Source organism: Glycine soja, chromosome 19 (genome assembly GCF_004193775.1).
Source record: "Glycine soja cultivar W05 chromosome 19, ASM419377v2, whole genome shotgun sequence".
In the NCBI taxonomy this organism is placed as follows: Eukaryota; Viridiplantae; Streptophyta; class Magnoliopsida; order Fabales; family Fabaceae; genus Glycine; species Glycine soja.
In genome coordinates this window covers 26,882,865-26,896,329 of record NC_041020.1, presented here as the reverse complement: position 1 = coordinate 26,896,329, position 13,465 = coordinate 26,882,865, and the positions used below count along the sequence as shown (strand labels likewise).

Sequence of the window (13,465 nt, the reverse complement as noted above, 5' to 3'; positions counted from 1 at the left end):
ACATCCCTTTTCAATAGTCATTTGATGAAGAAATGGGGCGAAACGACAGAAAGAGCTAATTTTTTTTTTCAAAATTATTAAATAGGAATAAAATTTAAATTAATATTTAGAAAGAGTATGTAGTAGGTTATTTTATGATGGATTGAAACTCTGTGTTTTGATTTTTTTACGACTTTTTTTTTTCAACATAAAGTTATAAGAAATTTTTTTTCATTAAAATCATAAAATACTTTACAGACTTTAACTTTTTTTAATATAACTTTAAAGGTTGTGGGAATATTTTTTTTTTCTTTTTTTTAAAGTCATAAATTATTTACGTCTTCAAAATCATTAATATTTTTTTATTTTAATTATTTAATGAATATTTTTTTACTAATTTTAATGATTATAATTTATTTTGTAAATTAAAAAAAATGAAAAAGACTTAAATTTAAATAAAAATATTAAAATATACTTTGTTTAACAAAAATATTAAAATGTTTTGATATTAATATTAATAAATAATATTAACTTATAATTTATCAAATAATATTAAATTTTTTTAAAATATAATTAATTTTTACAGTTATCATTAAGTAAATTAATAATATCATACAGTAATATTAATTTATTTTATTTAATAATTTTTTAATATTATCAACAAAAAATAATTTAGTTATAAAAGTAGTTGTTAAAATAAAAAAAAATAATACATTAATATAAAATGAACAATATAAATTAAACACAAGCATAAAATTAAAAAGTAAAAACAATATTAATCGTCAATTTGTTTGTATGGATAATTACTATGATTATATCCTTTAGTTCTACAATTATTTAGAAATAATATTAGCCATCAACTTACTTGTATGGAAATTTTAATATTTTTATTTTTAAAAAAAATTATTAATTTTTACAGTTATCATTAAGTATATTAATAATTTCATACAATAATATTAATTAATTTTATTTTATAATTTTTTTAATATTAGCAACATAAAATAATTTAGTAATAAAAGTAGTTGTTAAAATAAAAAAATAGCATATACATTAATATAAATTAATAATATAAATTAAACATAAAATTAAAAAGTAGACCCAATATCAACCAACTTGTTTGTATAAATTGTTACTACGATTGTGTCCTTCAGTTCTATGATAATATTAGTCGTCAACTTGCTTGTATCAACATTTTTAATTTTTATTTAAATTTAAGTCTTTTGCATTATTTTTTTAATTTACAAAATAAATAATAATAATGTTGGACAAGTGGCCTCAGAAGGGGGGGTTGAATTAAGATTTCGTTGACTATTCCTAATTGAAAATTTTCCTTTCTTAGATATTCCCTAGATTCAATTATTTATTTAATTATAAGTTACTCGAATAATAAATAAGGAAAAGTAAACTTAAATAAATATAAACACAACAGAAAGTAAAAGAGATTAAGGAAAGAGAGAATGTAAGACCGGATTTATACTGGTTTGATCACAACCCGTGTCTACGTCCAGTCCCCAAACAACCCGCTTGAGATTTCCACTATTTTTGTAAAATCTTTTACAAGCAATGAACCACAAAGGATTTCCCTCCTTTGTGTTCAGTGATTACAACCAAGAAAATATTGTGTAATCGATTACACTATTTTGAAAATATTTTGTCACAAGTTGTGACTCTTGAGATTTGAAATTCAATGTTCAAAAAACGTTGGTAATCGATTACATGTTCATGATAATCGATTACTATTTTGATAAAACTGTTTTGGGCTTCTGGTAATCGATTACTGCTTTATGGTAATCGATTACCAGAGAGTAAAAACTTTGGTAAAAAAACTTTCTTTGAAAAATTCTTTTGGACAAATTGTGTTATTCAATCTTTTCTTTGAAATTTTTTTATACATATCTTGATGCTTTTCTGGACGTTCTTGCATATCTTGAGTTTTCTCTTGAATCTTCACTCGAATCTTTTTGATTCTTTAATCTTATTTGAATGAATCTTTAATAATCTTTGACATCATCAAACTAATCTTGGAAGCTTTGCTTCTACAAATAACATTAGTGAAAATTATAGAAAAATATTAAATGTAGAAAATATAATAAATAAAAAAATATACTAAAAATATAGAAAATATTAAATAAAACTAAAAAAGAAAACATACATTAATTTGTTAAATAATTAAAATAAAAAACTATTTATGACTTTGAAGTTGTAAATACTTTAGGACTTAAAAAAAATACTCCCACATCTTTAAAGTTATATTAAAAAAAATAAAAAATTGAAGTCGTAAAGTATTTTATGACTTCAATGAAAAAAAAACTCCCTTACGATTTTAAAGTCGTGTTGAAAAAAAAAATTAAGTTGTAAAACTTTTTATAACTTCAATGAAAAAAGAAAAAAAAAATTGTAACATAGTTTATGGCTTTCAATTCAGAGTCACAAGATAACTTACTATTTATCCCTTTTTTATAAGTATTAATTTAAATTTTACCCTATTTTGATAAAAAAAATTTAAAAAGATACTCCCTTTCCATCGTTTTGCCAAAGAACTGGTCCCTAATTTTGCAACACCATATATAAATTACATGACCATGTACACTAATTTGTTAGAAATATGCTATTAAAATCGCCTAATCAATGAAAGTAAAAGAACCAGAAATATTCCTTTCTATTTGGCAGACTTCGTGACTGTATACAACACCTATATGCTACCTATTATTTAATAACTCCAAAATAAATTTTAGAAAAAATATTAACCAGAGTCCTGCTCGAAAAGTGATTTCAACTAGTTTCTAATTTTTTTTTTACTAATTCAAAAGTTTAGTTGATGGTTCACAAATAATTTTTTTTAGCAACTTTTAACATTTTTTAAAACGCTAATTTCTAATTTTTTATATTTTCTTTCCTTTTAATTCTTAATATATTTATTAAAATTTTTTATTATTATTTTTAAATAAATCATGATTTTATTATTTTTTTATCATTCTACACTTTTTAACTACTTTAACAATCAGCTAATTTTATCAAACACTTATAATTTACTGACTAGTTTTTCAAACTTTTAACTATCAGTTTCAAGCTTAGTTATTAGCTAGCTTTTCAACTTCCAATTAACTTTTAGTTAATTTTACCAAATATAACCTAAATATAAAAATACTATCTAACGGATACAACTAAATATGAAGCAGTTATCCTAGATGTTGGATTACTGGCAGAAAAAATTTCATTACATAATGATTTACAGCATCTCTTTTGCTCATGTTTACATGCTTTCAAGTTCATTTTGCTTGGTTCTTTCCAGAGATACATTGATGTACATTACCAAAATTTAATTCGACTACTTTACCTTCTTGGATATCAAATACAAGTTTAGTTTAACTTATATACACTCTCTCAGTGTAAAACAGTTTTACATAAACATCCAATAATAATTTATCTTATCATCATATTATATTAATGAATAAGATAACTTGATAAAACGATCAAATCTTATAGGATATCTATGTAAAAATGTTTTACATTGACAGTGTATATAAATTAAACTCATAAGAGAAACTTTGGTTCATCTGATTGCAAGAGAAGTCAATGTTTTCCATTTACTTCTACTGCAGGACTCGTCTTTGGCCTCCTCTCGCGAAAGCTTCGGCATGAAGACAAGCTTGGAATGCACCACTGCAAAGACTTGACTGATTTCTCTCTAATGGATGAACGATCCTCGCTCATGCTCATGGTCCTTTCACTACTACAGGCAGAGTTAGCCTCTGAGAGATAAGGAGTGCAATGTGCAGATTTAGGCATAATAACATCTTGTATAGTTGGCTTGACTTCTTTGTGTCCATGAACATCACCTTGGTCATCTTTGACACTTTCGCGAAAAAGCTCTAACAATTTCTTTTTCTTTTCTGGGGATGTTTCAGCCATAGAGCCATGAATTCTATTCCTAGAAGGGGTCCCAAAAGTGTGGTGAACTGGTGTGGTCCCTCTAGATGGTGTAAAGTCTGCATAAAATGAAGTAGACAATACAGCTGAAGGTGGTTGGGGAGAGTAATGAAAATAGTTGAAAGAGAAACTACATAAGAAAGGTAAAACAATATATCCAAAATTTCTAAAATGAGTTATTCCTTCTTCATCAACTTGCATTACATAAAGTCTGATTATGATACAATATCCAATTGTCCATGACAAACTAAATTGTCATATTATAAATAATGTCAATAATGGTAAGACAATGTTTACCATCACATATTATCAGCCACAAAGCCTCACCTCTAACCAATATCATCCATGTCATAACTATATTATAACAAAATGGTCAAGTAAACAAATTTAAATGCTCTACCAGAAGAAGAAAAAAAGTACAAAAGGAGAGAGAGTTGAAGGAAATGCTTACCACCATTGACACTATAGAAATCATCTTCACAATCTGAGTCTAACCAGGCCTTGGAATCAAAAAAGGCTTCCTCTTTGCTACCTGCAGAGAAGAAACAATGACTTGTGAATGGAGAACTTGGATGTGAAACTTTTGACAAAGTAATTCAACAGATGAAATAATAACAAGAAACAGTTAATCCAGCCAATTGAGCTGACACGATTGATTCTTGAGTTTGGAATGTTACTAGTGGGAGGTGGGGAAAGAAACAAACTCTTACACCCAAACACTTCCTTCATTGATCAATAGTTCATGAGGACAAAGTAGTCACTTCAATTCATTACTTTTGGCGTTAGATAGATGGTATTCAACTAGTTGTTGTTAGGTCAATTGGACATCAAGGTTAGTTTGAACTTTCAGGAGGAAGTTATCAAAATTAATATCATTCATGTCACATGATCTAGGATCTCAATCAAAATACACAGAGACATTAAAATTGTATAAACAATCATGGCAACTTGCAGGAATCAATTTTATTTGCAACATGCCAGCAACAATCAAGCTTATTTCTGCTCTAGTGAGTTAATAGATATAGATCCAACTCAATAGAAAGCAACACATGCAGTTAAAGAGGAATAAATGCTGCAAAGGTCAGAAAACACAGGTTACAACGTTTGGACACCCAATACTTTATTGCTCATCTCTTTCTAACTCATAATTAGAGTGGAGACAACTGTTACCACAAGAATGGAAGTTTCAAATCAGGGACAATTGTCTCTTATAGCAAGCATCTTTTTTTGGTAGAATATAATAAGCATCTACCATAAACCATAGTCAGTACTCAGTTCAGTTAAAATGCCAATTTGGAGAAGAAAAAAAACATAATCATATGAAATTAAATCAACAAGTAGCAACCAAGCATATCATAAATTCAACCCAACAGTGTCACAGAAATAAGCACGGTGCATGAAATTCTTGTATCTGTTTCTAAATATAAGCACAATTGGGTATAAGCAGAATTCAACTAATGAATCAGTATTAAAGGTTACTGTCCTTTCAATCCCTATATCTGTTTATATAAAGATAAACATTGACTAGACCCTATATAAACAATAATGTATTAGTGACCAAACGTTTATATAAAGATAAGCATTGACTAGACCCTATATCTGGAATGAATAAAAAATCTTCATATTCATATAGACAATAAAAACAAAAAACATGAAACCGGTGAGAGACATCCACAGCATAGTTGCAATTTGCGAAGATGGATGGGGCCCATTTGTTCCACGTGTCTACCTCCTATTGGTGGATGCATTTGACTAAAAAGGATCCAATAATTTTCCACTTGGGTATTATAACTTAATCATTGCTAAGTGCAACAGAAATTAAATTAAATTAAATTTATTAATCAATTAGATCAATCATAAACAAAGATGCTCAACAGATCACCCAATACAAGAGGGCAGAAGAAATCAAACTGAACAATGCTTCGCAAAAAAGCAAACACCAATAACACTGAATAACACATCACATATGCAAATAATTTTTTAAAAGAAAAAAGGCATTTTGTTCAGACACATACTAAGAGATTAATAATTCTTCAGATCACACATTAAAACGAAATCCCCAGAAACATTTACATATTAATAAAAACGTTTTAAAAAACAGTCCACAACCGCGATTTTGGCCACAACATCAAGGTTTTCACCATCACCGCAACCACAATTGTGATTACATTTATCTGCAATTAATAACTAACATTTGCCGATAAAAAAAACATTTATCAGCGATTTCCCACAACATTAAGAATCATGATGAATGTTTCTGTTTGCAACCACAATTTAAAACCTTGGACACCCACCCACCAATCAAACAAAGCAGAGAAAAACAACCACGAACACAAATCCTGAAGCAACAAACGAACAAGGACCGTACCATGGTCAGTGAAGGTGGTCGTTGACCGAGCCGTTGACCACCCATTTTGGGGTTGTTGTTGTTGTTGTCCCTTGATGGATGTTGGAGGAATCACAAGCTTCTCAGATTTTGAACCGAACGAGAGTTTGAGCTTCATGTCTTCGTTAGCGTTTCTGGGGACCGAAGAGCACAAACCCATCACTCAAAAGACAATAACTTTACGATCATCACGGTCACGGAGTGACCCAAAACTTGAGTTATTAATTGCTCTGCACTTGCTTCAGAGAGAGAAAGAGAACAAGAAGAAGAAGAAGAATGTGCAAAGGGTATGTATGAATATGCGCGTGTGCGTGCGTGTTTGGTGTTATACTTAAAGGGTAGGGGGAAAAATGTGAATTTGTGAGAAGGGAAAAATGAAAGGTAAATAGGATTGGCCTTGAAAGTGAAGTTATGTTATGTCATCAACGTTGTGTGGTGTGGTGCGTGCTGCTATGGTAAGGGATGTATATACTGTATTGGATGTCGATTTTCCGATGTGGGGCCCATGGAAAAAATAGATGGGTCATGGGTTTGATGTGAATGTGATCAGAATAATTGCTTTGATCTTCTTTTGCCCCATTCATACAACTGAGTATTTATTTATAAGGCTCTTCGATTAGTTTAAAAGAACAGTTAATTTTTTATTTAATTGTATTAAATTAATTAATAATATGTATTTCCTCCGTCCAATCCTGATTATCATTGCTGTGTAAATTTTTTTTAATATAATTTTTATTTTAGTTTTTTAATATAATGATAATTATTTTTTTTCTATTTATATCTTTTATATATTAAGTTCGTGAAAATAAAATTCTTTATATATGAACGATGAATTAAAATCTAGAAATAATTTTTTCAAATTAATATTTTCTTTTATTTATTTATTATTATTTTAGTCTGTGTAAAATAACCTAAAATAATTATTATTTTGGAACAAAGTGAGTATAGTTCTTTCAATAATATCTTTTAAATTTTTAAATTGATAATTTTTTTCACTTATTTGTTTCTCATCTAATTAATTAAATTTTTGAGAGATAAAAAAATAATTAATAATTTTTACTTAAGAAGAATATATATAAAAAATCATTAATAATTTTCTGAAAAAAATCTTATAAGTAAAAAAGAAATAGAGAGAATAGTTTTCACTTAAGAAGATGAATAGTTTTATTTAGATACTCCCATACTCTAAATATATATTCCATATAGTTTTTATTAATCTTCTTTTTAATGATAAATAATAATATTTATCATTAACATTAATTCTTAAAAATTATTTCTTTTATAAACGAAATTACTAACTTTTTTACACTAATTATTTTTTACTAAAATATCTTTAATTATTTTAGTTCGTAGATAATAAATGCAATGAATTATTTATTTATTTTTTTCTTCTTGGTGATCAAAGAGGTGAGCCGTTGAGATCAGAATACATAATTCTAAATATTCTAACCACATATTTTTTTTAATCTTCTTTTTAATGATAAATATTGAAATCATGTTTTTAAACATTAACTAAATTTATTTTTTTCATTTACTTTTTTAAAGAAATTATGTAAGAGAATATAACAATAATTTTTATGAATAGCTAGTGTTTTTGCCAACAAAATAAAATTTTATTTTATATAACTAAAATTTATTATGAATAAATTTTTTTTAATGAGTAAATTTTATTATAAATAAAATTTATACTAAATAAATATTTTTTAACATATAAACTAGATTTTAGATTTATGATAAATAATTTATAGCTTGATACAATTTTATTTTTAATCATTCATATTTTTTTTAAAAAAATTATTAAAATTCAAGTAAAACTAAAAATATTGAAAAATATAGATTCGAAGAGATAGGAAGTTGATAAAAATCCGTAAAAGCTCTCTAACTAGAGAAGAAAAGAAAAGCTAAAAATAATCTCGTTACAGAATGACACCAAAAAACTTTTTTGTTCAATATAATCACTCTAATTTATATATACTAATGGATGTCATTTTCTTTTTACAAATCTTCATATAAATTTTTCTATTACTACTCAGGTGCTTATATATAAGATCCTTTTTAGAAATTTATTTATGTTTCTTCTCTTGTATTTCTTATCCCTACTAGAGAAATATAATTTAGTGACTGAAATTATCAACTGAAACTTTTCAGTTGCGATTAGCGATCAAACAGTCTCTGTCGCAACTTATGATTGAATTTGCGACCGAAATCAATCATGGTGTAACAAGCAAATTAGCAATCGCAATGAATGGTCACCAAAATATTTGACGACTATTTCGGTCGTTATATATATATATAAATACAAAATAATATAGTGACCGAAATCATCTTAAAGATAGTGACCGAATTCGTTTTGTTCTACAAATTTAAGAAACTAAAATTTTAATTTATTATAAATCATAATAAACATATAATATACTTAAATACATTTTATACTTGAAAAGTATTAAAATTGATATATTAGTAATTTTTTAAAATTAACAAACCAATATTTACAATATTTTGTAAAACGTAATAAATATATAATATTTTTATTTATACTATGATGATTTTTAATAAAATTAACAAATTAGTATTTACATTATTTGATTAAGATAAATAAATCATGCTTAACATTAGTTTTAATTTGAGTTTTGTACAAAATAATCATGCTTATCATTATTTGATTAACATATACCCTTTATATCACGAAAATATGTCATAATCAAATTTTTTAAAATTAAATATTTTAAAATATAAGGCATAAGAGTTGTTGATTTGAACTATTGATGATTAAAGTTTAAATGTTGACTAAATTAGAAAGTTGACCAATATTTTCTTAAAAAATAAAAACTTTAAAAATGCTTGAGAAAGGACTAGTAACACGGTCCTTAGAGTGAAAAACACAATCATTTGCTACTACACCCAAGTTCTAATTTGAATTTTTAAGGTAAAATATAGTATTAATATAAGTTTTATGTGAAAATAGTTGAAAATTCAAAATTTATTCTTTTTTAATTTATTATATTTTTATAATATTCTATATTATCTTTTAAAATACAATATATAAGATTAAATTCTATTTTTACTTAAATTAGAATATGTATATTTATATAAGTTTTTTTATATATTATATTTATCTTTTAAAATAAGGCCTGCGATTTAGTGACGACATTTTTTTCATCTATATTAAGATATTCATGTTATTTATTATAATAAAACTTCGTACCCCATTGCGCAGAGGCTCTTCGCTATACGAAGGTATGGGGGAGGGATGTTGTACGCAGCCTTACCCTTGCATATGCAAAGAGGCTGTTTCCGGATTCGAACCCATGACCAACAAGTCACCAAGGCACAACTTTACCGCTGCACCAGGGCTCGCCCTCATATGTTATTTATTATAATATAGTTAAAAAAATATTTTCAATAAATTACATGCATAAATATTTTAAAAAATAAAAAATAGTGTCATTTTATTTAATTACGTATTTTTACCCTATAATTTAATTCTTTAAAAAAATTACAATCCTGATTAAATAAAGTTAATATAAATAAAAAATACTATTATAATAAATAACAAGAATATCTTAATATAGGTAAAAAAAATACTATCATTAAATTACATATATAAATATTTCAAAAGAATATAAAATACTATCATTTTTTGAAATTATAATTTATATAAAATATAATACATTAAAGATAAAATTTATATAATATCTATATTGTATAAAATAAGTTTTGAATAATGTGATAAAAATATATAAGATTATAAAAATATAACATATAAAACAAAAATAAAGCTTATATAAGTATACATATTCTAATTTATGTGAAAATAGAATTTAATCTAATATCAAATAGTGAATTTTGAAATATAGGGAGATTTAGATAGTGAATTAAAAAAAATAGGATGAACGATTTGGTGAAATAGACAAAATAGGAAAACAGATTTTACAATTAAGCCTTAATTTAACATATTCACTAATGAAGATCCAATAATGATTTATTAAGCTTCAATATGTATCTTATGCATTCACCACTTTTCAATTAATATATGATTGATTGAAACCTAATAAGGTTCAATACAAATTTAGTATAACATATACACTAACCAAAGTTTAATAATTAATTAAAAGTTACTAGTGCGTGTTTCCGTGTGATACACAAGTTGATGGATTAATATTTTTTTTTTTAATTTTATAAAAAATAATTTAAGATTAAATTTATTTTTAAAAATAGTACAATTAATTATATTATAAGAAAGTAATGCACTGATATATATAAATGTGTACTGTACACTCACTTTTTTTAAGATACCATTTTTTTTAGATATCACTCTCACTTGATTATGTAAAAGAGTCAAGTTCAAGTTTTTTTTAAATTTCATATATTACATGTTAAGCTCCTTTTTAAATATCTTGTATAAAAATAATTATTAAATATTATATTGATAAAGTTATAAAATAATTTAAGAAAAATTAATAGAGATAATTGAGTTATAATTAAGTTAGAAAAAATTAATAAAAATAATTAAATTTCACCCATATATATTACCCATGGAATATGCATCCTTCGAAATTATAAATTTTACCTACGGATATTACCCACGAATAGAGGTGTGCTAGTCCACTTTGAGCCGGTGAATTTTTGCGTTGCGCCGGACTAGGCCAATTTTGAGACGAGATGTTATTTTCATGGCCCAACCCTCTACAGACCAAATGGGCTGACCCATGGGCTCATTCATTTTTAAAAAAAAAGAAAAATACAAAATAAAATTCTAAAAAATTATTTTTAAAGAATACTTTATCTCATGCGGGAGTGTTTTTAACTATTTTTTCTTTATTGAGAGTGTCGTTAGAGATTTTTTTAACTTCTTATCTTTTTTAATATGTTATTTACATTTTTATTTATAAATTACATTTGAATATATTTTTAAATAATTTATCAATAGTTAAAATAATTTTATATCACAATATGAAGTAATTTTCATAAATAAAAGATAATTTATATTTAAACATATAATTTATATTTAAATAAATTGACATTACTTAAAGAGAATTAGAATTTTTTTATATTTAAACATATAAATACTAAAAGCACTACTAAAAAAGTAACTTTTTACGACGCACTTTTTTAAACGGTTCCCGAAAAACTGTCCTAGTATACAAAAAGGTGGTATTTTTGTAAATAATGAAATAAATACAACGGAGGTCTTATCAAAACCGTGTTAAAAATGGTTGTTCAAAGACGATTTTCTTAAACCCGTCTTTGAAATTAGTGCCATTCTTGCTTATGAGCCTTATCCTCTCGTTGTCATGCCCACGTTGTTTAAAAATGGCTCAGTCTTCAAGTATTCAAAAACTGTTCACATTCACTACTTCTCCGTCCTCAGGACTTTCTCTTTCACTCTGTTACCATCTTCATTCTCCTCTGCCACCTCACTTTTTGTCTTCCTACTTTCCCAAAACAACCTCGCGTTTCACACCCCCTCTACTCCAAACCCTAACCTCGTTCATCGCCACCACTGCCTTCTTTTTCGTTCGCTTCCACCACACACCCCCTTGTTTGGACTGCATAGATGCGAGGACATGGTCAATAACCTAGGATTTTGGGGTTCAGGAGGTTGTGAAGAAGGGGTGTGAGGCTCTGCATAGATGCGAGGACATGGTCAATAACCTAGGTTTGTTCTCTCCCAACAAGACCAAAGAAGATATCAGCACCACCAATCTCAAGTACATTCTGGTTCGTACTTCTTCACTGGATCATTATTCTTCTTTCATACATTTCAGTTTACTTATTTTAGCTTTTATATAATCAAGGAAAAATGAATACCCCTATGCACCTATCTAGATCGTGTTTGGAAAAGTTGAATAGCTTTTTTTATTTTTATTTTTATTTTATTTCTTAGCGATAGAGCCATTGTATTCAATTTTTCCAACTCCCAAAGTCGAAGAAATTATTATGAAGTCGGACACTGGTAAACCAATCCATCAAACCATGTGTGTGAAGCAGTAATGTGCAGTTAGGTTTAGCTTATGATGCTTTTAGAGTGAAACATAAGCCTTTGAGCATATTGATACATTGCTTCACCTTTTGGCTTCCTCCTATCTTTCAAGCACTATAAGTTTGAATCCTGTTGTTGTGCAGATCGCTAGGTTCAAACATCAGAGAGCTACCGAATCAAAGTTGTGGGAAATAAAAGAGCAAAAGAAACGGCGTGGGCGTTCTATAACATCCCAATTTTTCGTAAATAAATTTAAAAAGCTTTTTAGTAAAAATAAATAAATAAATAAATATAGAGCAAATAATAGGCTGAGCACCCTAGGTATAAATAGTTATGTTAAGTCAGCTGCCTCCTTTTGGCCTCATTTTCGTTTTTCCCCTTCTCCTCTCAAAACCCTTTCTTTTTCCCGCAGCCCACCAAACCAGTCTCAGAAAAACGACGATCTCGAACCCGTTCACCGTTGGATCGTCGTGAAATTTGAGTATCATGTTCGCAACCCAATTCCGAACATTCTCACCGTTGGGAATTTCAAAATCGTATCTGAGCTTAGAGGAAAACCCTTCGCATTGTAGCATTTTAATTTCCCGCAGAAACCCAAAAACTGTCTCGGTAAAACTATGACCCCGGTTTCGTTAGCCGTTGGATTTCCATGAAATTTGGATATATTGTTCGAAATTCAATTCCGCACGCTTCCACCGTTGGGATTTGCGAAATAATATTCGTGGAGGGAGAAAAAGGAATCGCATGGAGACAGTACAAGTGAAGGTTTCAATCTCTTATCTGTCTCTCTGACGTTTGGGAATTCTATCGGAAAAGTCGGAGGAATAATTGAAAGAATTTCAGGGAACCGCTAGAGATGTTGCTATCACTTGCTGAAGACACGTGAGTCCGCTCAGAGGTAAGAGATGAGTTATTCACAATTGGGAACTAGTGAGAACATGTGTAGGGATCCTTAGAGATATCAATTGGAATAGGTTTTTGAGTGTTTTTGCAATTTTATTTTATCCTTATAATTATTACAGTAAATTATATATGTTTGACAGACCAATTGTTGTGAAATTGATATGTTATTATGTTGAGTGTGAACCATATAAATTGAGTACTTTTTCTAATTAATATGAATTGATAAAATAAAGTAAGGAAAAATTTAGAGAGAGATATTGATTTTGTATTTTCTCTTTTTTTTG

At 27.3% G+C, this 13,465-nt stretch overlaps 1 protein-coding gene across 1 annotated transcript; it reads right to left on the bottom strand.

Moving 5' to 3' along the window:
* Nucleotides 1-3,175: 3,175 nt before the first annotated feature.
* Nucleotides 3,176-6,801, bottom strand: LOC114400103 (uncharacterized protein At3g27210-like). The gene is made up of 3 exons (XM_028362386.1): nt 6,278-6,801; nt 4,361-4,441; nt 3,176-3,968 (listed from the first exon to the last, which is right to left on the bottom strand). Exons 1-3 carry the CDS (start codon nt 6,453-6,455, stop codon nt 3,553-3,555), a joined length of 675 nt encoding a protein of 224 aa, XP_028218187.1. The 5' UTR covers nt 6,456-6,801; the 3' UTR covers nt 3,176-3,552.
* Nucleotides 6,802-13,465: the final 6,664 nt, after the last annotated feature.